This window comes from Ursus maritimus, unplaced genomic scaffold (genome assembly GCF_017311325.1).
Source record: "Ursus maritimus isolate PB19 unplaced genomic scaffold, ASM1731132v1 scaffold_32, whole genome shotgun sequence".
Taxonomy (NCBI): Eukaryota; Metazoa; Chordata; class Mammalia; order Carnivora; family Ursidae; genus Ursus; species Ursus maritimus.
In genome coordinates, this window is record NW_024425786.1 from 30,491,208 (window position 1) to 30,517,660 (window position 26,453).

The following is a 26,453-nucleotide window of genomic DNA, read 5'->3' on the forward strand; positions in this document are numbered from 1 at the left end:
CCTTCCCGGTCTCTCCTCCACCTCGGCGTTTCAGCGGCCGTCCATTTCCGGTGGGGGTGCCGCGCCCAGTGAGGGCCCGGAAGTGGGTCGCGCGAAGATTGCTGGGCGGTTCTTGCCGGAAGTGGAGAGCGGCTGATCGCAGTCGGGAGGTGAGGCGGAACTCTGAGGTGAGGGTACGCGGCCGGGTGGGGACTGGGGTCCACTCCGCGGCCCACCGGCCCGTCGCGTTTTGAATGGCCCTTCCGGCCTGTGCGCTCATGGTGAGCCCTACTGAAGGGGCCGGAGCGGAGGCCCTCAGGCCGACCCGGAATCCTGGGCGCGGTCTCTTGAGGTGGGGCCAGGGTGACCAACTGAGCCGGGCTCCTCTGGGGAGGCCCCTCCGCTGGATTTCTCGGTCCTGGCTGTCAGCCTCAGCGGGGCCTGATTCCTAAGGTGCCCAGACGTAGCCATTCCTAAGGAACCAGCGACACCTTAGAGTCTTCCCTAGCCCCCATCTCGTCCCCATTGCACGGATGGGTAAATTGATCCCCGGACGAAGAGGCTGGTCTGCGATCTTACAGCGAGTGAGGGAAACAATTGGAATCAAGACCTTAATTCCTTAGATCATCAGTTCCAGATCCTTCTCACGACTGTTTCCCAGGAACCTTTCTCTACCTCTTAAGTGGTCTTCCGGTCGGTGTCGTCTCGCAGGCAGCTGCAGGTTAAAGACCGCCCGCTGCGTGTTTTTTTGGTTTTGTTTTGTTTTTTGTTTAATGCAACCTGTTTGGAATGCCTGGGGAGTTTTTCAGAAAAGAGTGGGGCCAGTCTTCGTATTTGCGGTCAGATAGCCTCTCATTCTTCCAGGTCTGTTGCTCCTTTTCTGAAAAGCTTAGTTAACTTTATTGCAGGTGTTGCATACTTCTGGACCTGAAATCAGATGGCTCAGGTTTGGTCTGGCCCCACTGCTAAGTATCTGTAGCCATAGATGCATTGTTTAACTTCCTTGAGCTTTATTTTTTTCATCTTTTAAGTGGAGATCTGTGCTTACCTCACAGGATTAAATTCAGTGTAACAAATTCTGTTTACTCACTCAGGCACTGCCATATCCAGGGAATACAGTTTTGAAACAAAACAAGCCAGACCCTGCCCACGTGGAGCTAACAGTTTTTGCAGGGACGTTTAAGAAGTAATTATAAACGTGGTGAGTGTTAGGAAAGAACAGGGTATTATGGAAATACATAACTTGGGGCTCAGGAAAACCCCTTCTGCAGAGCAAAATTTAAGATTAATTTTGCAGGATAAATAGCAATAAGCTTGATGAAGAGAGGATGAGAACCTTTTAAGGCAGAGGTTAGTAGCGGAACTGTGTTAGTTGAAGCTCTTTGTAGGGATCCCTGTTCAAGTAAAAAAAACAGGACAGCTCAGCATATTCATCATTCACCACTGATTCATTGAGCCCTTAGTATGTTTGAAGCACATATTAAATGAGGCGCTTGGCCCTGGTGGCTAGGAATATAGTTGTTGCTGTTGGGGTGGGGGGGCAGACAATTGACCTCTCGGTCAATCAGGGATGGCTTACCCTGTCATAATGCTCTGTGTGAGCACAAGGCTATGCAAGAATAGAGGAGAAATACTTGAGTCGGTTTCTACGCTTTGAGGAGGAAATGGAGGATAAGTCTAGCAGAACTTATTTAGCCATATGGTGGATCTGGAAAAGGGGTTTACAGGCGAAGAGTGCAAGGACATGGAGATCTGGACCTGTGAAAAACCACGGCTAGTTCAGTGTGACTGAAATTCCAGTAACGCATGGAGAAGTGAAGGAAGTGGGAAGTGGTGGGTCAAATATGAAGGACCTTGTAAAATCATGCTGAGTAATGTGGATCTTACTTGGAAAGCTGTGAGGAGGCTTTGAAGGGTTTTATGTAGGAAAATGATGTGGTCAGATTTATGTTTTAGAAAGTTTAGTTTGTCGAGTTGGAAGGGACATGATGGTGAAGTAAACCAGTGTTGGGAAGCTTTTACCATAGTCCTGGCTTGAACTAAGACCCTGACAGTGGGAAAGAGAGGAGGGATCAAATTTGAGCAGTATTTAAAAGATGGAATCTGTAGAATTAGAGGCTAATTTTTTATGGAAATGAAGAAATAGGAGTAGTCTAGGATGAATGCCTGGCTTTCTGGCTTAGGGAACTGGGTGGTACCATTTGCTGAGGTAGGTAATGTGAGAGGAGTCAGTTGGGGAGGTGGCATGGAAAGAAAATGAATTTTGGACATATTTAATTTGAGATGTTTGCAGCCCATTGAAGCAAAGATGTCTGCTAAGGTATCCCAACTAGAGGAAACCAAGAGCAAACCTGTGGAGGCAGGAAAGGGCTTACATTCAGTGAAGTACCTGGAGTATTGGAGTTTGCCTTGAGTTTGCAGCAGAAGATAAGACCAGAAAAAAAAAGGTAGATAGATGGCTGCCAAGTTGGGAAGGGCTTTTGATGCCTTGTTTGAATGTGTTTGGGTTTTATTCTGTGGTTGTCAGTTTGCTTATTGTTTGAGTTGTGTTGGTCCAGCATAAAGAAATTTCTGTAGGAATTTCCCACATTTTCTTCACTAGAAATACTTCCTCAATCAGGTGGGCATAATTTATGTCTGAGAGGAGTTTAAATAAATGGTAGTGGTGAAAGTACTTTGCCAAGCACAACCTGTCATGCAAAGCAAAACTGGTGGCATTGTTAAGTTTCAGTGAGCATGTTTTTGCTGAGAAGGTTAGCCATTTAATTTGTAAAATGCTTTGTTTCCAATTTGAGGGGCGATCTTTTTTCTCACCCCTTTTCTTGGTTGTACATACATATGTTTAGTTGTAATTATTTTTTTAACCAGGGACTAAGCCTTTAAAAAGTGACTTCCTCCTTTTGGTTTTCTGTGAAGCGTTGTGAGTCAAAGATGCATTTTACTTAAACGAGCAAATGCAAAGTGTCATTGGAGGTTGAACCCTCTGGTTGGAAATTTAATCCTGAGATTTGAAATCTGAGGATCCTCAAGCCATATCTTACCCAGTACTAGTGATTATCCCTTTGAAATGTCATCATCAGTTTCTTTTTTTACTTTCTATTAACCTGGTTTTCATACTTAAATTTCACCTTCTCTACCATAACCAGACTAATCTTTTAAAAAGAACCATTTTCATCTTCTTATCCTAACCTGGCTTCATATTCCTAAAGAATCAAATCTAAACTCCATTGTCCAGTTCACAAAATTCTCCACAGTTGGAGTCTTACCTTAATATTCATTAGATGATGCAGATAGACATTCTAATTTAGAAAGTCCTAAATTACTACATTAACATTTTTTTTATACCTTTTGCTCCTTATTATACTAGAACAGGGTTTCTTAGAAACCGTGGCACAATTGACATTTAGGCTGGATGGGTCTTCATTGTGGGGTTGTCCTACCTGTACATTGTGGGATTTTAGCAGTATCCCTGGCCTCTACCCATCAGATGCCAGTAACACTTGCTCAATTGTGCCTACCAAAAATGTCTCCAGACATTGCGTGATGTCTCCTGGAGGACAGAATTGTCCCGATTGAAAACCACTGCATTAGAAAGTATCATAACTATGATTGTGTAGCGTCTTATCTCCAACTAAATTTTCTAGGGCAGGTTTCATGGCCATGCTTAGCACAGTGTATGCACATGATAAGCACTGGGTATCCTTTAGTGAATGAATCATTTTTCATTGAGGCATCAAGAATTATTGTTTATTCAGGGAATTTCTGGGTGGTACTTGAAGGACTTGCTTTTTGGTTTTCCTCAGAGGATGTGATCTTCGTAGAGATGCCTCTCGTGAAGCCCTCACTAGAAGAAAGCTTTGGGTTAGTTGACAGTGCAAGTCAGCAGATACACATATCCTTTACATCGGATATATAAATTCCTATTATGTTCATGGTGCCTGCATTTAGACAGCTTGGTTTAGTGAACAGGGATTACCGTTTATTTTAAATTGCTTATAGTTTATGATGTTAGTACTCTGTTTATTTTGATTGATAAAACTGTTAGAGTTGACTCATGTTTAAATTAATGCACCTACAGCATTTACCATGAAACTATTTCTTTTTTGATACATTATGTAAACTTAATAAAAAGAATCAAAACTCTAAAAATATTCCTTAGCTATAAAGAAGCTTTGTTTGCCTTGTATTATCAGACCTGTAGTGTTAAACTTTTCCATTTGACTGGAAAATATAGCTGAAATATTTCATGGAAGGAGCGAGCTTGCTTTTTTTGTTTTTTGTTTTTCTCCTGCAGAGGTCATTTAAAATTCCTATACTTAAGTTTAATTGTAGACTTACAGTCACATATCTTTTTCATATCTCTCGCTGTAGCTGAATCATGGCTGGGGACAAAAGGCATTCTTGGATCCATCTTTATGCAGCTACCCAGCTGAAATCTTAGCCAGTGCACTTTTTCCTTATACAAGTAAAAGATGCCTGCTGAATGCTTTATGAATGCTCATAACATTCCTTAAATATAAGAGAGAGAGGGGAACCCATGTCCACATAAAGTTGGTTATTTGCCCCAACCATTGAAACAGCTAGTCCCTAAGTCTGACTTCACCTTACATATTCTAACTAGCCTTACTCGCTCCTGGAATTTCAGATAGGGGACAGAACTGGAGATAGGTGCTGATACTGGATTGGATTCTTTCCCTCCCTAGAAGATAGGCCTTTCTCTTTTAATCTAAACCTCAGATGGCAGTGAGTCAGACACTAAATGTCATTGGTTCCCTCAGTGAAACCAAATGCTTGGGGAAGAACAGTGGCTCCTGATTTGGGTTAGATTTGATGGCATCTTTACTGGGGCAAAGTGGTATCTGTTCTTTGGTTTCTGGGTTAAAACAACCAACTCATAAATATCTCCTGTTAGCATGTCTGGGTTTTGCTTTGTGACATATTAGAGCCTAGTGATGAGAACTAGGCTCAAAATCTATATTGTTAGGAGTAGAACTAACTAATGCCTTATAGCTTTGCGGTACCTTAGGAGAGATATCCAAGTGGAGCTGGCTTTTGTTTTGTTTTATTATAAAGAAATTCTGCTAGAGGTTTGAAAAATGGGTAAATTGTCCAAAACCCCATCACGTCTAATGTGACAAATACTGTAAATTTTGTGTTCTCTTCAAGTCTTTTTCCACAGTACATTTAGCTATTCCCCTGTAAGTAGAAGTCTAAGGTTTGTTTGTTTGTTTGTTTGTTTGTTTTTAAAGCAGGCTCCACAGGGCACCTAGGTGGCTCAGTCAGTTGGGTGTCTGACTCTTGATTTCGGCTCAGGCCATGATCTCAGGGTTGTGGGATCAAGCCCTGTATTGGGCTCTGTGGTTGGTGCAGAGTCTGCTTCAGATTCTCTCTCTCCCTCTGCCCCTCCTCACCCTGTGTGTGCTCTCTCTTAAATAAGTAAATAAATAAAATCTTTAAAAAAACAAATAAATAAAGTAGGCTCCACACCCAGCATGGAGCCCAACACAGGGCTTGAACTCACAACCCTGAGTTTAAGACCTGAGCTGAAATCAAGAGTCAGACCCTTAACCAGCTGAGCCACCCAGGCGCGCCAGTAGAAGTCTAAGTTAATACTGCAGTGAACATCCATCTGCCTATCACTTTTCCCACATTTGTATAATTTTCTTAGGATGCCATCTCAGGAACAGAATTAAAAAGTCAAGGCCAAATGAAGCATTTTGAAGCAGATCAGTTGGGCTGTCATAGTTGTGCTATCATAGTGTACGAGCTGACTTGGATAACTGCGTTTCAGTTTTACTTAAGGATATGACTTAGAGGATCAGCAACAGACACAGTAGAAAACACTTTAAGCATAGCAACTTTCAACTCAATAGACATTCATACCACCGGCTTAATTGCCTGGTGAGATGAGACAAGAACTTCAGGAGTAACCCAGTTCCATTTACTTCTGAACAACTTCCTTGAATAGGCAGAAGGAATTGGATTGTTTGAACTGTTAGAATGATGAGCCTGTGAAGCAGCTTTGGCAAGAGTCACTAGCCATTTCTGATTTTTCTTGGTTTCAGACCACAAAAGAAATTGCTGGAGAATTAACCTCATAGTTTTCTTTTTGCTCTGCGTGATACACTCCAAGAGCCTATCCATTCTCATGACTTCAGGATACTTCTTTGCTGATAACTTGCAGTCAGTCTCCAGCCTTGATCCTTCCCCAAGCTTGATTTCTAAATACTTACCCACTTAGAAGCTTCATCTCCTCTTCAGACTCTGCTTATCCCAAACTGACCTCATCTTCTTGCCCTAATACGTGCCAGAAACCTGTTTTTGCCTTTAGTGTCATCATTCTCGTAGGTCCCCTGGATTTGCAATTTGAGTCGTCTTTGACTCCCTTCTCTGAATGCTACAGTACTCAGTAGTCAGTACCACACAGTTAGTACTTGTTCTGTGTTTAATGCACACTTGTTTTGTATGACCTCCAGGGGCAGTACCAAGATCAGTGGGTGGAAGTTGCAGGGAAGCAGATTTTGCCTCCATATAAGGAAGAACTTTTAAATACTTTGAGCTGTCTGAATGGAATGGGCTGTCTCCACAGGTCTCGGGTTCTCTACACTGAAGGTGTTTGAACAGTGGTTACCTGACTAATTGCTGAGAATGTTGAAGGGATTGTTTGGGCATCAGATGGTGTTTTTACAAGATGATTTCTAGAATCCCTCCTAATCCTGAGAGCCAGTAATTCAAGGGAAGGTAGCTTTGTTTCTCCTGCTAGATTCTCTTGGGACAGGAAAACTATTTTACCATTCTTTTATATTCCTGCTTAATTCAGGTGCTAGTCACTTAGTTACTTTAAACCGATTACTTGTAGGTTAATTGATTCTTTTCTTTTGGTTTCTGTATCTGGCTAGACACTAAATGTTGTGGGTTTTTTTCCTTTGAAATATAAAAAATACTTTTTCAATAGCCCTCTTACTTTATAGCTGGATGAACAGCAGCATTTCAACCTAACTTAGACCATAATAGCTTCCTAGTTCAACCTAACCTATACCTTAATATCTTCCCCATTCCAAATCGCATTCTGTTAATCAGACAGTATCTGTGAAAATTTTGCTTTTTATTATTCCTTCACTCAAAATGCTTAAACAGTTTCACATTTATCACAGCATCAGATTCAAATACTGTCTGGCTTTCAGTGCCCTTCATAACCTAGTCTGGCTTGCTTATCCAGCCTTTTTTTTCATGATACTCAATGCTCTGTGCAGGTTAACCTCACACTTTATGTACATAGCCTTTGATTGCTCTGGAGTGTCTCCCCTTTTTCTTTTACTTTTTCCATCAAGATGCCCCGCTTCCCTCCTAACACTGGACCATCTCCAGTCCTCACTGATTTTCTCAACTCTCAGAGCATATGGTCATTTATACTGTTTCATTCAGAACCATACAACTTCTGCAAAGAAAAAGCCCTAGTATATAGGCTGGTACTATAACTTTTCCTAATCTATGTGGAATTAGAAAAAGTTCTCTTCCTAATCTCTAACAGAACTTTAGAAAATGTCATCCTTATTTATTCCATTGGCATTTTCATTTGTGTTGGCCTTCCTATTTAGAATGAACGTTTCCGGAGGGCAGGGCCCACATTTCTTCTGTGTCTGTAGTAGCTGCTAAGTACAGTGCTAAGCCCTTTGACTTTACGAGCATCTCCTGTGTGCCAGGTTGTTCTAGGTGCTGCGAATTGGTGGAGCTGGGTTGGGGGAGGAGAGTGGATAAATTCCCGTCCTCCTGGAACCTGCCTTCTAGCACACTGCATGCAGCGATAACATTTTACATTGAACTGCATTTTATGGCTCCCAGAACAACTCATCTCCTTTGATCCTTCCATCTCTTATGTGCTAGGCGAGGACCCATTACTAAATGACTGTCCTTTGGTTAGACAGTGAATACACGGCAAAGTTGGGACTCAAAGCTTGGTCTCCTGAATCCTGGTTTTTTTCCTTAGACTTCTGTGATTAGGACTGCCTCTCTTTCTGAAGGTTTTATGATGAATGATTAGATAGTTGCACATTCATTTATGGAGGCTTACACTTGGTTCTTGGCTATTGTCAATCAGAGATGACAACAAGATCAGGCAGAGCTATAGTTTTCTACTCTGGCACTTCTAAATTCTTGTGGAAAAGCCTTATTTTAAACATTTGCTTTCCAAATATGTGTCATCTACACTATGAAGAAATATTGGCCTCCATGAAGAAAATTGAAAGCAGGTACATTAAAAGCTGCTAATAATGTAACTAAGGACACCATGAAGAGGCCTCAAGCCCACAGGGCTGTGCTCAGCAAGTGGTAGGGGCTGGATTCTGTGATGAACCACATGGTCACTTAATTGCTTAAAAGCCATGTAGAGTGGTGGGAAGAGCCTCAGACTAGGATTCAAAAATTTGTGCACGGAGCCTAGGTTCTCTAGCCACCGGTTGATCCATATCTGGCAGGCTTTTTAACTTCTGTGAGTTTCTTCATTCTAAAGGTGGGGATCAGGGGCGCCTGGGTGGCTCAGTCGTTAAGCGTCTGCCTTCAGCCCAGGGCGTGATCCCAGAGTCCTGGAATCGAGCCCCACATCAGGCTCCTCCGCTGGGAGCCTGCTTCTTCCTCTCCCACTCCCCCTGCTTGTGTTCCCTCTCTCTGGCTGTCTCTCTATAGCTCTGTCAAATAAATAAATAAAATCTTAAAAAAATAAAAAATAAAGGTGGGGATCAGTATCTTCATAACAGACCCCATAAAATTATATTACGTCTCAAAAGAAGCAACAGATTGATGATGTAAAGCACTTACAAGTGTAAAGGAATATTTTTAATTAATATTATATAATCTAATAAACAATGTTATTTTCTTTATGGTTACTTGGTTTGAAGATCTCTTTATCATTGTGATTTGTGCCCAAGAAGGTAGCATTTATTTATTTATTTATTTATTTAAAGATTTTATTTATTTATTTGACAGAGAGAGAGACAACCAGCGAGAGAGGGAACACAAGCAGGGGGAGTGGGAAAGGAAGAAGCAGGCTCATAGCAGAAGAGCCTGATGTGGGGCTCGATCCCAGATCGCCGGGATCACGCCCTGAGCCAAAGGCAGACGCTTAACCGCTGTGCCACCCAGGCGCCCCAGAAGGTAGCATTTATTTGACAGATGGGGTATTTGTAAGATCCTGCAGACAGGCAAGGAGGGGGGAAAAAATCTCCCCAGATTTGTCAGAAGAGACAGCCAGACTTGTTTTGAGGGGCAAAAGGGTAAAGGACCCTATTAGCCTACTGTATTTATAGTGCCTACTACAATTATAGTACTGGAATTACAAAGACATGGTCCCTCCCTTAGGGTGGCTAGTTGCCTATTAACTATTAAATAAATGATTTTAAACCACTATATTAAATGTGTGGTAGAGATAAGTGTACAATGTTAAGGGAGCACAGACTGGAAATGCTTCTTAGGGAGGTGGTACTTTAGCTGAGTCTTAAAAGGCAGTAGGAATTCTAGAGAGGGAGCAGATTGAAAAGGAAAAATATACCAAACTGGACAAGCTTCCTAGAGAAGGTAACACTTTAGCTGAGTCTTAAAAAGGCAAGTAGGAGTTATGAGACGAAACAACAACCAAGCGGAATAGATCGCATGAAGGCTCAGAAGTGAGAGAAAGCATGATTCTTTCTGGAAATGCAGGCAGTCCTGGCTTTCTTAGTGTGTTTAGAAAGGGTGTGGCAAGAGGTAAAACTGGAGGAGAGTAGTAGGAGATAAAGCAGGACCAGATTATGGAAACCCTTATCTGGACTTTACTCTGAATGCCCTGGGAGAGTGCTGAATGATATTAAGTAAAAGACTATCATAATTACATTTGCATTTGAAAAAGATTATGGTGGTAGTATGGAGAATGGATAAACAAGGTTTATTACTGTAATTAGGAGAGACTGGCAAGGAGGTTATTGCAGTAATCTAGGCAAAGTCATGAAGACCTGATTTTTGACAGTCAGGATGAAGGCAAGGGGCATCTACTCATGAGATAAGCAAGATAGAGCCTATGGATTTTGATGACTGACTAGATTTGGGGGAGTAAGGAACAATATAATTTAGTTAACACTTAAGGGGTCCTTGCTGTTTTTCAGCACTGATCCAGTCCTGCTACATGTACAGTTGACCCTTGAATGACATGGGTGTCAAGGGTGCTGACTCCCCAATGCAGTTGAAAATCAGCATATAATTTTTGACTCCCCCCCCCGGATTTACTAATAGCATAGGGTTGACTGAAAACCTTAATGATAACATAAACAGTTGATTAACATATATTTTGTATATTATATATATTATATACTATATTCTTACAATAAGCTAAAGAAAAGAATGTTATTGAAATCAAAGGAAGAGAAAATACATTTACAGTACTGTATTGTGCAAAATTCATATGTAAATGGATCTGCGCAGTTCAAACCTGTGTTGCTCAAGGGTCAAGTCTATTTCCCCTTTATTCTGACTTCAGCTCTTTAGATTTTGTACTGTTTTCTCCATTATACAAATAAGGAAGCTGAGGCTCAGAAAATTTGATAACACTCATAGTCACGTGCCAGTGAGTACTGTTATTCAAACCCCCAAACTGTCTGACTTCTCTAAAGACCATGCTCTTAACCACTCTTTGTTGCCTAATAGTCCCTGGGTTACTAACTTGGTCAATCAAGTGATTGATAGTGCTGGATTTCTGAGACACTGGGGGTGGGAGGTGTGGGAAGATGATGAGTTCTGTTTTGGGTACTTCAGTTTGAGATGGTTTCTAAACATTCAGGTAGGGATGTCTAGAAGGAAGCTGGATCTAAAATTATAAATTTCAGAAGAATGGCTTGAGCTGGATATGCTGCTTTGGGAGTCTTTGGTCTTTAGATGGTTGTCGTGGTGCCATTCTGGAAGCAGACTGGATGATACTGCAGTAATACTAATTGAAGGCTTTGGAATGGACATGACCACCTGAAGAACATGAATATGTGTGTGGGGATGGAGAATTAGACAAGGTGTGTCTTTTGGTCCCTCAATTCTGGATATTCTTTCCTATAGCATCTCAAATTTCACCCTGCCTTTACCAAAAACAAAAAACTAAGTACTGTTCTCCTGTTTGGTTAATGGTAGAATGAGATTACTGTAAGTGATAGCTAAATTATCCTTTTATATTCTGTTCAAATCAGGCAGTAGAACTGTAGCTTGTTTAGCAATGGAAGTTTACAGGTCCAAGTGAAATACAGAAAAAAAGGATCCAAAATCTCATGAAGATGAATTACTAAGCTTTTAAGATGGCCAAGTGTTCACTAATCCTGGCAGCCATTAGAGACATTTGTACTATGTTTTCCATGTTAACACTAGCCTCAACCTGTAGTATCCATTGTATATGAAGGATGTGTTTTATAACAGAACAGGTGGTATCATTTTTTTTTTTTTTTTTAGGATTTTATTTTTAACAGAGTGCCTGGGTGCTGGGTGGCTTAGTCGGTTAAGTATCTGATTCTTGATTTTGGCTCAGGTTATGATCTCAGGGTCATGAGATCAATGCCTGCATCAGGCTCTGCACTGGGCATGGAACCTGCATGGGATTCTCTCTCTCTCTGCCTCTTGCCCCCCCTCACTTGGGAGCATGTGCTCTCTCCCTCTCTCTTAAAAAAAAAAAAATGAAGGGAAAAAAGATTTTAAGTAATCTCTACACCCAGCATGGGGCTCAGATTTGCAACCCTGAAATTAAGAGTTGTACGTTCCACTGACTGAGTCAGCCAGGTGCCCCTGGAATGGGTGTTATCTATTAATGGAAGATAGCTTGGGAGTTTACTGAATTCCTTGCCTTTTCCCCTGAGACTTATCGACTGGTGGATTATATATGAATCTGTTCCTGGACAGTATCCAGAATGGTCAGTAATTTGGGTACTCGGGTGATGGTGGCATAACATAAGGGAGAATATATTGGTTGCTTCTAGTCTGTTTCATTTGTGAGAAGAGCAGAGACTTGTAGACTTCTGCTACTTCTCCAGGCCAGGGAATGAAAAGGTTTATTTGGTTCACATTTTCACTTTTTTCTCTGATTGTCTTTTAAATGACATTCTTGGCTTGCCTGGCTGACTCAGAAGAGCATGCGACTTGATCCTCAAGGTTGTGAGTTTGAGCCCCACATTGGATGTAGAGATTACTTAAATAAGTCAAAACAAACAAAACATTCTCAAGATGTCAAAATATGTGGAAGTATGGCAAACATGCTGGCACTATGAAGAAATAAGTGATTCTTAAAATAATAGTGTTTAAAAATGTAGAATTCATTATCTTAGACTTTCTTTAATAAAATCAAAAGTATTTAAACTTGAGTTAAATTTTTTTCATGGATATTAAGGAATGTGGCGTTAATTTTTTTTTCTTTTTTTACTTTTTACTATCCTTATTTAAAAATGAAAATTTTATCTTCTGTGATGTTGCTATATTAAGGTCGGTCTTGAAGAGTTGAAAGCCTGTTCAGATGTCATGGCAGTGAAAGATACTATTAAATAAATTTTTTTCTATGATTTTAAAAAAAAACATTCTCTGGTAAGTCACTAGGCCCAGAGAGACCCAGAGCCTATACACAGAAAAGAATGGACAGGGATTATATTGTCTTCCTTGGAGCGCCTGGGTGGCTCAGTCAGTTAAGCGTCTGCCTTCGGCTCAGGTCATGATCTTGGGGTCCTGGGATCGAGCCCCGTGTTGGGCTCCCTGCTACTGGAGAATCTGTTTCTCCCTCTCCCTCCTTCTGCCCCTTCCCCTCCACCCCCGCTCGTGCTCTCTCTTTCTCTCTCTCAAATAAATAATAAAATCTTTTTTAAAAATTTTAAAAACATTTCCTTACTTAGTCTTGTAAGCTGCCTATCGCCTCCACAGGGAGGACAGTGTGTTAGGTTGAGATCTTCTGACATGTCATCATCTTTGAGGAAATTGTAATTGCTATGGTCATTTTAGGCAATTTCAAGGGTGTTGAGTTCATTCAGCTTCAGTTACCTGAACTAATTACTGTTTTGAAGTGGGATCTCCCAAGTCAAGGCTTTGACTGAAATTTCACTGACTTATTTTTGTGATATCACTTATGTTCTCAAACATTTCATGTGAATGTGTTTTGAAAACATTTAATGATTATTTATATGTATAGTATGGCAGCTTTCAGAACACTTGTCCCTCTGGAGTTTTGGGACACTATGCTTCAGGCTCATTAACTTCATAAATATTTTACTTGGACACCTTCTACTTGCCAAGTAGTGGTCTAGATGGTAGAGTATAATAGGGAACAAGCCAGAGAAGTTCCTTTCTTTGGTAGAGCTTACTTTCTTTAGGATTTAGACATCGAGTGAGACTAGTTTCAGATAAATTAGTACTTGTGAAAGATCTGAAAAAAGCTCTTCTGGATGTGTGTTTTCCTACTGCAAGTCCAGATCATGCTATCATTTGTAAAGCCTGGCTCAGATGGCAGCATGTCCATGCTATCCTCATCTGATTCTTTCAGCTGATACACTGTCCTTTCTGAAATTCTGTTGCTCTATCTGCAACATTCTTCTATCACCTTAACATTTTTTTCTATTTGTTTGTAGTTGTTGTAATACATGTCAAGTACCCACTGTTAGACTGTAAGTTATTGAGGGCAGAATAAGTACCTATTCGTCTTGGTTTGGGACATTCCATATGTAGGCAGCAGGATGTTGTAGGACAAAACACTGAACTTAGAGCTAGAAGACTTAAATTTGAGCGCTGGCTTTCCTATTAATTAACTAGCTGTGTGACTGTAGGCAAGTCATTTAACTTCACTGTAATTAAGTTTCCTCTCTCTATAAAGTGTAGTAATTAACTTTCCATTCCTGAGTAGTTGTTGGTAGGCACAAACTGAGATATGTGACTGTACTACTTTATAATAAATTCTAAATTCTAGCACAAATATTTCGTGGTATCATAGTAAATATTAAGTATTCGAATGAGTAATTCTTTGCTTTCAGTGAATACCTTTTTCTGTGTAGCTCTCTTGTTTAATGAAGTCTTTATGATTTTGCAAATATGTTAGTCTATTTTTCATTTTGTTTTATTATTAACTGATTCTATTCTTCAGATTTAGCATCCTCCTCACCCCATGAGTATTCTGTCTTTTCTCCTTAGGTGCTATGTACTGTTAAAATAACGAGTGACATATGATCTCTTTCAGCAGGTGGTACATTATGGCTGACATGCAAAATCTGGTAGAAAGATTGGAGAGGGCTGTCGGCCGCCTGGAGGCAGTATCCCATGCCTCTGACATGCACTGTGGGTATGGAGACGGTGCTCCAAAGGGTAAGCAGTGCCCAGCGCAGCAGAATACTTTGAATGAAGACTCCGTGCCGTGGCCTGAAATTTTTCTATCACAGTGTATTCTCTCTTTTGGAGTTAACTTCCCAAAACGCTTAATCTACTAAGTTCATGGCCTCTGAACAGATTAAGGGAGGAAGTGACTTGTGTAGGGAGGCCTGTGGTTATTTTAACATAAGAACTTCCTGCTTGTGTGATACTTCCTGTTCTTTCTTTAGCATAACCACTCTAGTGTGAGTTGAGTGACAAATGATATTAAAATTTCCTCTGTCCAAATGATTGGCAAATTAACCATTTTGCATGTGCACCAAATGAATCATAGAATGTTAGAGCTAAAAGGGAACTCGGGGGATCATTTTTTTTTAAGTTTTCATTTTATAGGTAAAAAAAATTAAGCTCAGAGAGGAAAAGGAACTTGGGGTCACACAGTCAATTAGTGGTGGTACCGGGCTCATGTTCCAGTATTCTGTTTACTGTATTAACCTTTCTTCTCCACTTTCATGTGGAAGTGCTTTTTAACAGATCATCTTTCTGGGCATGACTGACTCTTTGTGGTGTGTCTCTCTTTAGCAGGAGCAGCTCCGTATGTGCAAGCATTCGACTCACTGCTTGCCGGTCCTGTGTCAGAGTACCTGAAGATCAGTAAAGAGATTGGGGGAGATGTGCAGAAACATGTAAGGATGTTTTGTCCCTTTTTCCCTCTTTTAAGGACTGGTGACTATCTTCAAATCCTACTCCTTGGTTTAAGAGCCCCTTGAGAGGCTCCTGGCTTCTTCATTGAGGAGCTTTCTCCATGCACTGGAACAGTTCCTCAGAATTTTCCAGGCCCTCTGCTTTTATCACATTTTCTGCATGGGCTTCTTTTATACTGATAACTTGCTTGGTGCATAAAATATGGCTTGGTGGGGGGCGCCTGGGTGGCTCAGTCAGTTAAGCATCCAACTCTTGATTTTGGCTCAGGTCATGATCTCAGGGTCATGGGATCGAGTCCCACATTAGGCTCCATGCTCAGCAAGGTGTCTGCTTGAGATTCATTCTCACCTTCTCCCCCTCCTCCCACATGTGTACAATAAATAAGTAAATAAGATCTGTTAAAAAAAGTTAAAAGATGGCTTGGTTATCTTTATAGTGAGAGCATTTTACCATTTTGATCCCAACATGTTATATAACCAAGTCTAGGGTGGCTTATTCAAAGGAGTCATAGTTATGACTTAGCATTTATAAAACTATGCATGATAGTTATTAGTTATGCTAATGTGAGTTATTTTCACACTTAGCTCACAGCAGGAATGTGAAGTAGACAATGACAGGTGCCTCTCCACCCACCTCGTTTCATGTGCTGCCACCTCCATTGTCACCACCCCCACACTCAAATATATATTCTGAATCTCTCTTTGGGACCCAAAATCTTTTTGCTTGTCCTCTGAGTGATCCTCTGTGAGCAAAAACCATGTTCAGGATCTTCCTGACCCTTCAGCAAGACCAGTTGCTTGGTCTTTGGAAGATCTATTTTGAGTGTTTTTCATGTGCCATCTGTTGGCAGTGGTATTAGCTCTAGTGAGTGGGACTGGGACTTAGATACAAGAGTGGGGGCTTGCATTTTTACTTTATACAGTGTGTAACATTTACAAAGATTTAAAAACATGTATCACTTGTATATTCTAAAAATGCAAATCTAGAAAAAATAGGTTACCTTATTTGAATTTTTGTGTTTAGATAGTGCTTATAGCCTCAAGTTTCTTAAACTCTTTTGACCAGTGCTATCAGTAAAAATATGTATTTCTAACTGGTCATAAGTTTCATTAAGCAGTGTCTCTCCTGCTTGTACTGTGCTCTTTTTTGTTTTTAATCCGAATGAGTTATGACCCAGCCTTTGAGAAATAGTTGTAATTTAAAGGAGTAAATACCTTGAGAATTTAGGCATAAATTTGGCCTTTGCCTTTACTTCTGCCTCAAGTTTTTGAGAGAAGAGCTTTTTCGGTGATGAGAGACAGGAGGGATTTTTCTGTGCACTTCATATCACACTGCATGTCCATTTGCTGACTGATTTCATCTAAGGCTAACCCTGATTATCTTCATGTCCTGGATATGTATCCCTGATGAGTTCCAACAGGAACAGTGGTATATGTAATTCTGCCGTCACTCCCTGGAATGTGGAGTACCTGAGGAAAGCAACATGACGTGTTTGGTTTGCTACCAGAGTATGTGGAAATGGAGGTTTCAGGTTATTCTTATCAGGACCCTCTCTGGTTGTAATGTGTCATTGATAAGTGATTCTTCTTTCTGGCAGGCAGAGATGGTCCACACAGGTCTGAAGTTGGAGCGAGCTCTCTTGGTTACAGCCTCTCAGTGCCAGCAGCCAGCAGGCGTAAGTTCACTGCTAGTTGGTTTCCTTGTGGTTAGATGCTCAGGACAAGTTGAGAGGTTTCTGCTAAATATCACAACATGCTAAAATAGACCTTCCAGGCTCATGTACATTCACACCAAGTCCCAGAAATAGACTTAAAGTGCATCAGAATGTCCCATTGAGTATTTATTGGACTCTACTGGTTTGGAGGGTATTGTTTTGTTTTGTTTTTTCCTGTCATTTTACTTAGGACCGTAGTTACTCCTGGACCTTGCTGCGTTTCTCAGTAGACAGCCTTTTTTAACCTCTTGGCTGAGGCCAAATTCATCATATTGTTCCCTGAGCCCTCTGGGTCATAGAGAGTGGTTCTCTTGCTTCCCTGTGACTGGGCTTTAGTAATGCTGCTGTGGCGATCCTAAAACCCCTAAAGTATTGCTTCTCCCCTTATCCTTCTGTGGTTGGGATCTCCCTTTAAGTTTACTCCTGCCTCAAAATTTTATGCTGCCAAAGTATGAAAATCAGAGAAAATGTAGATTTTTCTCAGAACCGAAGATTTTAGTTTTATTCTATTTATTCTTTCTGCATTTGACTTTCCTAGGCAGGAAAGTCCCTGGACCCTCAGCATGCCTAAATAATGTAAAAATATTATAAGATAATGTTAAAAATATTAGACTCTAATTCTTAATCTGTCTTGAATGGTTAAAGCATTTGGTCTATACCTTTTATCCAAACCCACACTTTCCACAACAAATCAGGCAGCTGAGACACTTAATATTTCCCGAGCTTTAGACTAAGGGTTGATAAACTACAGTCTCCAGGCCATATCTGGCCTGCCATCTCTTTTGTAAATGAAAGATTTTTGGAACACAGCCGTGCCCATTCTTTCAAGTATTGTCTGTTGCTGCCTTGTGCACTATAATGGCAGAGTTGAGAAGTTGAAGCAGAGACCATATGTCAGAAGCAGAGACAAATATTTACTGTGTGGCTCTTTAGAGAAAGTTTGCTGACTCCTACTTTAGACTGTTTTTGTGCTAAGATCTGAGAATTGACATGTTCAGGAAACTGAGCTGAAAGGATAAAACATGGAAACACAAGATTCATCCATTTTGCTAAGCTGTCTGTTCAAATGCCAAGCCCCCTAATTGCATTTGATTCAGCAGATCTCTGCTCAGCAGCTGCTGTATGGCTAGCAATGTATTGAGGACTATAAGGATTATAAAAGAAGGCTGAGACAAAGCCCTTGTCTTTGAAAAATTCATGAGAAATTTCGAAAAACATACTCAACAAGGGTCCATTAATAGTTTATGCTGATGTGTGATAAGGTGCCAGAATTGGTTATGCTGACAGTAGATGCTATAAGAGGCCAGTGTGGCTGGAGCTGGAGGGCTGTTCCTCATGAAGCATGAGAAACATTTGGGTAGATGGAAAAAGAAGAGACCACCATGAGTAAAGCCTTAGAAATGAGCTAGTATCTCTTACTAGTGGGACAGAAAAGAGACAAGTGGCTAAAATGGTAGAATTTTGTGGTGTAGCTGGAGTCTGAGTCCTGATCCTGAAGAACTACCAAATCTAGCCTGAGGTGAGTGAGCTGATGAGCAGTATTTTAGCCCTATGAGTCTGTGAAGGATGAATACAAAGTTTATTTGGGTGTTCATTATAGCCCATGGGGAATTCTTGCCCGCAGAATCAGAGTTGACCAACACATAAAGCTTTTGCAGAAAGACTAACCTGAATCTTTTCCTTCATCTTTCCCTAGAATAAGCTTTCTGATTTGTTGGCACCCATCTCAGAGCAGATCCAAGAAGTAATAACCTTCCGGGAGAAGAACCGAGGCAGCAAGTTGTTCAATCACTTGTCAGCTGTCAGCGAAAGTATCCAAGCCCTGGGTTGGGTGGCTGTGGTGAGCAGTGCAACTTCCATGGGAGGGAAGGGAAGGGATGGAATGAAAGAGGTAAGGAGATATGGCTGGAGAGGCTCTGAGTCACTGACAGCTTCTCTTTCTCTAGGCTCCCAAGCCTGGTCCCTATGTGAAAGAAATGAATGATGCTGCCATGTTTTATACAAACCGAGTCCTCAAGGAGTACAAAGATGTGTAAGTCCGGCCTTTTCTCAAAGGGTCAAGGTTCTGTACCCCAGGGCTACTTTCTGGAAAGTGTGGTAGGTACTGGCTCATAGAAGCTGCATTTGCAAGCAGGAAGTGTTTCTGTTTTCACTTCTGCTTTTTTTCTAGGGTTTGTAGAGCCCCTTTTAGTCTTCTAATCCTTACCCTTTCAGGTTTAGGAAGTTTTGCTAGAGGTAAAATAGACAAATGCCCTTTATTTTTTTAAAAGATTTTATTTATTTATTTGTCAGAGAGGGAGCACAAGCAGGGGGAGCAGCTGGCAGAGTGAGAAGCAAGCTCCCTGCTGAGCAAGGAGCCCAGTGTGGAACTCAATCCCAGGACCCTGGGATCATGACCTGAGCTGAAGGCAGATGCTTAACCGACTGAGCCACCCAGGCATCCCCACGAATGCCCTTTAATTTGCCTTTTTGGACAAGGTGGATTTTGTTCCTTTGTTGAGAATTTCTAACTGGCCCCATGACAAAAGGTTCAGTAAGATTTACTAGGAAATTTGCTAGGTAAAATGAGAGGAAGGCTGTTTTGCAAAGCACAGGTATCAAGTAGGGGTGGTCATTGTATGTCTAACCACATATGTTCACCAGTCCTAACTGACTTCTCCATTGCTAGTTTTGAGCTGGAGTGACTGCAGGCAGCTATCACTCAGCTGCATAATTACCCAGACCCTTCCTTTCTTCCATCAATCATTTGTTGAGTAACAACTCCGAAGGAATAGCGTTCATGTGTGTGAAGTATGTCTCAGAACACCAGGCATTTCCTTGATCCTTCCAGCAGCCTGGAGTTAAACATTGCAGTGTTTTGATTTACCCTACCATTAAAACTCCACACTTTACAGTTGATGCAAATTAGGTCTTATGCTAAATAGCCATAAAGTCTTCCAGCTAATATATAAGAAGAGGGGAGACTTGAACCATAGTGCAGTGCTCTTTCTATAATCTAATGATTACTTCCTCCAGGGAAGTTTTAAATTTTTGGTGGGAGGGGCATGTCTTGACATAAGGCACTGTGCTATAAGGCGGTTGTTTCTTGAAGTCCTGGGGTTCCGCAGTGATGCCCAAGGAACCTTCTTTCCACCACAGCTTCGTGCACAGAATGTCTGCTTTTATTAGTTTTGTATATTATGTTCTGCCTAAGGTCTACTTAGAAAAAACAGTTTTGTTACACTTAAAAAAGTTTGAGGAATACTGCTATAAAAGATAGGAAGAACTATGATCTGGAATCCCTATCTAAATGGACTTTAGTCTAATTAGGGTAATAGAATAGGTTAAAAAAGAATAGTAAAGTTCAGTGTTGTTGTTGTTTTTTAAGATTTTATTTATTTGACAGCGAGAGAGGGGAGAGCTCAAAGGCAGGGTGAAAGGGAGAAGCAGACTCCCCGCTGAGCAGAGAGCTTGATGTGGGCTCAGTGGGGCTCGATCCCAGGACCCTGAGATCATGACCTGCGCCAAAGGCAGACGCTTAACCGACTGAGCCACCCAGGCGCCCTGTAAAGCTCAGTTATATAGAAAAGCTGCCAAAGAGCAGAGCCATGCCACAGCCAGGAGGATACCAGCTCACAGATAGGGGTTCTGGAATCACTATTGTAATGTACCCTGGCCCTCTGTGATGAGTTCTTCTTTAATTCTCCCAGCGATAAGAAGCATGTGGATTGGGTCAAAGCTTACTTGAGTATATGGACAGAGCTACAGGCTTACATTAAGGAGTTCCATACCACCGGACTGGCCTGGAGCAAAACGGTTAGTGAGTCTTCCCTCCCTCCCTCTATCCCTCCGGGACAGGGTCCACAAGTTTCTTAGACTTTGTTGCTACCAAGGTCCAAGAAGGAAGCTAGTCTTTTCAGTGGAGAGTAGAAAGAAAAAGGGGAGATAGAAGGGGAAAAAAAGAGCGTAGAAAGCAAAGATGAGAGAAATACTCAGTTCTGTTCAATTTCAGTACACATGGGTCAGAGACTATGGTTGGGTTGGGCTAGAGGGCAGCCAGCAGAATGAGTTACATTATCCCAACCCTCCAGAAGCTTAAAAATAGAAATACAAAAATCCTAAATACAAATCACCAAGCTAAATGCTATACTAAAGATATAGACTACAGAGTAAAAGGGAGCGTGAGTCTCACTGGAAGAGATTGTACTTTGAACAGGTGTACTCTGATCTGAGACTTTTTTCAAGTATAGAACAGTGAGAAGTGGGAGAAATGGGGATACTAGCAAACAGCATAGCTTAAACAGAGTACATGTAACATGTAGAGTTAAGTGTAGCGATTGGTCATCTCTGGCTTCAGTAAGGAGAGGGTCAGATTTTTAGGAGAAAAGGCTGGAAAGGAGCGTTGACTATGACTTTAGACTTAATATTAGGTGAAAAGTACATGTCGTAGGTATTTGAGCAAGAGAGTGATAATGATCAGGCTTGTTCTTAAGAGAGTCTCAATTTACAGGTCAGGGATGAGGGCTTACGCTCTGACTGTGGAAGTGCTCTCATGGTGCTAGGGCCTGGTACAGAAGAACTTACGAGAACTATAACCAAAATAATAGAAAGATTTGATGGAATTAAGGGGGTTGGAGGACTCCAGGAGATTGAACAGTCAAGCTTGGATGGCAGCATCTTTTACTGAAATAGAAACAAAGGGGTGATTGTATAGGTAGGGGAGCAGGCAGGAGATGACGACATCAGTCTTGGCGTCGTTGAGGCTATGGTACTGGTGATACACTAAGTCGATTTATAGAGCTGGGTTAGAGCTGGAATTAGAGGCCAAAGGAACGATGGGAAAGTTGAAAAATGGAGCTGGGTTGGATCCTTGGGAAAGGGTAAAAAGGGAATAAAGCCAAGTTGGGTATGGATAGGGAGCCCAAATCAAAGCATTGAGGGCGACAATGGAAACCCCATGTCCCTGAATACATGTAGACCCTTTGGGAAGGGTACAGAGGGGAAGAGAGGATGGCTGTGTTACCTGCCTTTATTCTTCCAGGGGCCTGTGGCAAAAGAACTGAGTGGATTGCCATCTGGACCCTCTGCTGGATCTGGTCCTCCTCCTCCCCCACCAGGCCCACCTCCCCCACCAGTCTCCACCAGTTCGGGCTCAGATGAGTCTGCTTCCCGCTCAGCACTGTTTGCGCAGATTAATCAGGGGGAGAGCATCACACATGGTAAGTGAATGTGTTGGCAAGAAAAGTTGGAAGAATAAGTTGTTTGCGCCAGATCTTATCAACTAGAGACCTGACGATCTATAAACCAGAACCCTGGTTTGTGTATGGGAGATTTCATTGGGGTGTCACTGTCCTTCAAGTTGCCCAAAGGGACCTCAAAGCTGGCTTAAATGGAAACTGAAATGGGTGATGCTTATAGTTGAGGGAACCCTTCTGCCCCATAGGAAAGTTATTTCATATTAAGTGGCATCTATAGAGTACCCCGTTGTACCAAGGTCTCGTGCTGGCGGTTTACCCTAGAGCCTGTTCTGTGTTACTACATGGTCTCTTTGGGAAGTCATTGTGTGCCGGGGGGGGGCGGGGGTTAACTACGTCAGAGGATGTTTATTAGTCATGGAAATTTTGCGTAAGATTTACCAGTGTTGGTATAGAGAAAGTAGATACCTTATACACAGCAGGTAGAAAACTAAATTATACAACGCTCTTCGAGGGATCTACCTATAAAAATATCTAAAAGAACAAGTATTATATAGTATTATTTGTAGTAGCTAAAAATGGTAGAACAAGCTGAATATCCAGCAATAAGAGAAATGGTTAATGTGCATGTCCTCCTGAAAAGACACTATGCAGCCATTAAGTCTCCGTCGGCAGTGAACCATGCAGTGCTGAAGAAGAAATCTAGTATTTCCAGCCACAAGGAGGGATGGAGCTGAAAGGGCCAGTCAGTATTGGTTATTTAGATTGGGCCATATTCAAAAGCAAGAAGTGTATCAGCCTGCAGCAGGTGATTATGGAATCTTTTCCTTAAAAAGGAAAAAAAAACACTTTTAGAAACTATAGGTTAACATGAGAAAATTTTTAAGTGTTAACTCGTTAAACCAAATTTGTTAACACACTGTATGGTTATAACTAAATACAAAGCTTTTATCAGCAGGAAAACGCATGGAATGAGATTTCAGATGTAAACACTGAGTAGAGGGCGTGGTAGGTCAGCTGTGGGTGCGGTTTCTTTCCTTTTACCAAATTTTCTTTATCACATATTACTTTTTCTTCTGTTGCTTTAAAAACCGTACATAGTTTGTGAATATCTATTTGGTATGTGTCTGTCAGGGTCTTTTTCTGTGCATTCACATACCTGTTCCTTTCATACACATTCCATGTTTGTTTGTTTTCTTTAATGGAACTGCATAATTGAACCTTGGGGTAGAAGGGAAATTCTAAAAGCACTTTTCCAAAACTGCTTGTGAGAGAACATCTCAAAGGCCTTGGCTTTTGGCTTATTTAAAAGTTTTTGTTAAAACTGAGAGCAGAAGTCAGTTATCGCCTCAGCCCAAAGCCGTGGCATGAAGGACAGGCACAAGGTAGCTGTCGTTCCTGCAGCCCTGAAACACGTATCTGATGACATGAAGACTCACAAGAACCCCGCCCTGAAGGCCCAGAGTGGTCCAGTACGAAGTGGCCCCAAACCGTTCTCTGCACCTAAACCAGGAGTCAGCCCATCCCCCAAACCAACCACCAAGAAGGAGCCAGCTGTACTTGAACTGGAGGGCAAGAAGTGGCGAGTGGTGAGTTACAAATGCCAGGACTTGGGGGGACAAGAAGTGGAGACGGGACTGAAGTGGAGCAGAGCCACGCGAGTGCAGGGTTCTGGCTTGGATTATAGGAACAAAAATTGGGACAGCTTGGTTTGGGTGAACAGTGTGTTAGTGATGAGGTTCCTGAAAAGGGTCCCCTATCTCTTTAACAGGAAAATCAGGAGAATGTTCCCAACCTGGTGATTGATGACACAGAGCTGAAACAGGTGGCTTACATATACAAGTGTGTCAACACGACATTGCAAATCAAGGGCAAAATTAACTCCATTACAGTAGGTGAGTTTTTGTCATTGTCCTAGGCAGGCTCTGTCCTAGAGTCTGAGAAGGCTGGAACCATACCTGCCCTATTCCTAAAGATTCTTAAATTTATGACAGTAGCTTCCTTTAAAGTTACACTGTTGATGGGGCGCCTGGGTGACTCAGTTGGTTAAGTGTCCAACTCTTGATCTCAGCTCAGGTCTTGATCTCAGGGTCGTGAGTGCAAGCCTCGTGAAAAAGTTATACTGTTGATCTGCTCCCTTTCTTCTAGATAACTGTAAGAAACTCGGTCTGGTGTTCGATGACGTGGTGGGCATTGTGGAGATAATCAATAGTAGGGATGTCAAAGTTCAGGTAACTTGATCTCTTGGCTCCTTCCTTTGGTCCTGAGGAATTAATTGAAAGACACGGCTGACCCACAGATGTTGCTGTGGTGGGAATTTGATTCTACTGAGTCTGTAAGGTGAGCTGCTTTGGTGGCAGGAAGAGTTGGTTCTTACAGGGAGCCCTTTCCAGCACCCATCCCAACCCACCTCTAGTATCCAGTATCTGCTGTGTTCCTGTGAAGCTTTTCATGTAGTTGCTGAATCAATGAAACCGTGAACGCTTTTTCCTGAAATGTACTGTTGCTGTCCTCAGCTATTGGGACTCAGCTTCTTGGTTTTCTCTGCAGGTAATGGGTAAAGTGCCAACCATTTCCATCAACAAAACAGATGGCTGCCACGTTTATCTGAGCAAGAATTCCCTGGCTTGCGAGATAGTCAGTGCCAAATCTTCTGAGATGAATGTCCTCATCCCTACGGAAGGCGGTGACTTTGTAAGTTCCTTGATCTCTTTGGTGGAATGCCCTAAAAACAGGAGGGACTAAAGATTTCTTGCATTGGAGAGAGCTAGTTCATGACCATTCTGCACTGAGTGGGTCCAACCTAGCAATACACACCTCCAACACCCTACCCATGAGTGTGAGATAGTCTCATGAAGTAGAGCTCCAAAGGAAGGTGGTTTTTCCTTTCTTAGGTTGAGCGGACGCTCAGGGTAGTAACAAGGAATGGGACTGTGTCATAGTCCCCTATGGGACTGGTGCCATGCAGCCATATACGTTTTCATCTGTGCCTCCCAGGTTTGTCTGTCCAAGATTGCTGATCCAGGAGCAGTAGGAAACAGACTCACACCTCTCTGTCTCTCTGGCCTTGGGGCCTTTGTTCTCACTCCTCCACTGCAGCGCCCTTCGTTATGTCCGTGGCAGGGGAGGTGGGTAGTACAAGATGTGCTGCCGCTTACACAGCCAGGCTGCTACAGGTGCTTCTGTCTCACTCTGTCGACATCCTACTTGCTCCAGGAGTTTTGTGGAGCAAGCACTGGGGGAAAATTGTAAGATTTAACCCCAATTTATTTTGTAGCTTGGATTTAAACGTGTGTGTGTGTGTGTGTGTGTGTGGTTTTTGTTTGTTTCTTTGTTTTTTTCAGAATGAATTCCCAGTCCCTGAGCAGTTCAAGACCCTATGGAATGGGCAGAAGTTGGTCACCACAGTGACAGAAATTGCTGGATAAGCGAAGTGCCACTGGCTTCTTTGCCCTCTCCCTCACACCATGGGATAAATCTGTATCAAGACGGTTCTTTTCTAGATTTCCTCTACCTTTCTGCTCTTAAACTGCTTCTCTGCTTTGAGAAGCACAGCTACCTGCCTTCACTGAAATATACCTCAGGCTGAGATTTGGGGCGGGAGCGCAGGTCAGTTGATCTTCTGCGGGAAGGTGCGGCTTTTCCCTCCCGGCTCCACCACACCGCCAGTCCGTCCTTAGGGAGCCGCCCACCAGGACTGGCGTGTTCTAGCTTTCAGCCTTTGGGGGCCATGGGACCAACAGTCTTTTGGGAAGAATAAAGCAGTCCCCAGGGATTAACAGATCAGAATGTTCCCACAAGTTCATCTTTTTCTAACAATGAGCATGAAGGTAGTGGAGGCTGGTGTGATTCTAGCTGGTTCTTCTAACCAAACTAATTTTTCTCTGTGGACAAGTGAGGCAGGGGTTGCACCCGACCAAAGGCTGAAGCTTGGCCAGCTAGCATTCCAAGCAAAATGGTTTCCTCTAAGCGTTCCTTTTATTCTGCATCCCGTCCTGGGTCGGCCTGAGCCTGAGAGTAAGTTCTCCTGCGTCAGCCGCTGTGGCAGCGCCCTGCACCCAGGCCAGTTAAAGGAGTCTTGGCCCCTTCCTTTCACTGGGATCCCTGCCCAGCACCTTCCTACAGAGACAACTTAAACAAGAAAAAAAAAAAAAAAGAAAGAAAAGAAAAGAAAACACACCATTCCAAGGAATCTGGAATTCCTTCCTCCTTCCGTGCTAGGTGCCTGCCCTCCACCTTCACTGCCTCCTTTGCCCTGTCGTGCTCAACTGCTTTGGTTTCTGTCCGGGCACCTGAACAAAGGACTAAAATCTCCACTGCAGCCTGGTTTTAGGTCTTATTAAGAATCTCGCACAGCACTGCTAATGTAAATGACAGTTTTTCTCTCTAGGACACTTACCAAAATATGCAACTTTTTTGGTGGGAAGAGAGACTGTCCTGTGACTTCTACCCATTTCCTGAGGCCTGTGGAAATAAACCTTTATGTACTTAAAGTTATACAGAAAATAGAATAAAATTAATACCAAACTTGCTTAGTATTTACCTAT

At 42.1% G+C, this 26,453-nt stretch overlaps 1 protein-coding gene across 8 annotated transcripts; it reads left to right on the top strand.

The window, feature by feature from the left end:
* The first annotated feature begins 9 nt into the window (after positions 1-9).
* CAP1 (cyclase associated actin cytoskeleton regulatory protein 1) lies at positions 10-26,437 on the top strand. Of its 8 annotated transcripts, none has more exons than XM_040619321.1 (13): positions 10-149; positions 14,186-14,310; positions 14,896-14,999; positions 16,616-16,693; positions 18,429-18,572; positions 18,679-18,764; positions 20,422-20,527; positions 21,753-21,930; positions 23,311-23,495; positions 23,678-23,801; positions 24,055-24,137; positions 24,457-24,600; positions 25,251-26,437. In XM_040619321.1, the coding sequence occupies exons 2-13, from the start codon at positions 14,199-14,201 to the stop codon at positions 25,332-25,334; spliced, it is 1,428 nt and encodes a 475-aa protein (XP_040475255.1). In that variant the 5' UTR covers positions 10-149; positions 14,186-14,198; the 3' UTR covers positions 25,335-26,437. The 8 variants fall into 8 exon arrangements, with proteins under 8 accessions (XP_040475255.1, XP_040475259.1, XP_040475260.1 ...); XM_040619325.1 differs by having other exon boundaries at positions 14,899-14,999; XM_040619326.1 differs by having other exon boundaries at positions 24-149; positions 14,189-14,310; positions 14,899-14,999.
* The last annotated feature ends 16 nt before the right edge of the window (positions 26,438-26,453 follow it).

Bases quoted from the DNA above. Each gene is read 5' to 3' on its own strand.
- CAP1 (XM_040619321.1), top strand. From the start codon at position 14,199: ATGGCTGACATGCAAAATCTGGTAGAAAGATTGGAGAGGGCTGTCGGC. The intron at 20,528-21,752 runs GTTAGTGAGTCT...TTATTCTTCCAG, and splicing joins GACTGGCCTGGAGCAAAACG to GGGCCTGTGGCAAAAGAACT. The intron at 23,802-24,054 runs GTGAGTTTTTGT...CCTTTCTTCTAG, and splicing joins AATTAACTCCATTACAGTAG to ATAACTGTAAGAAACTCGGT.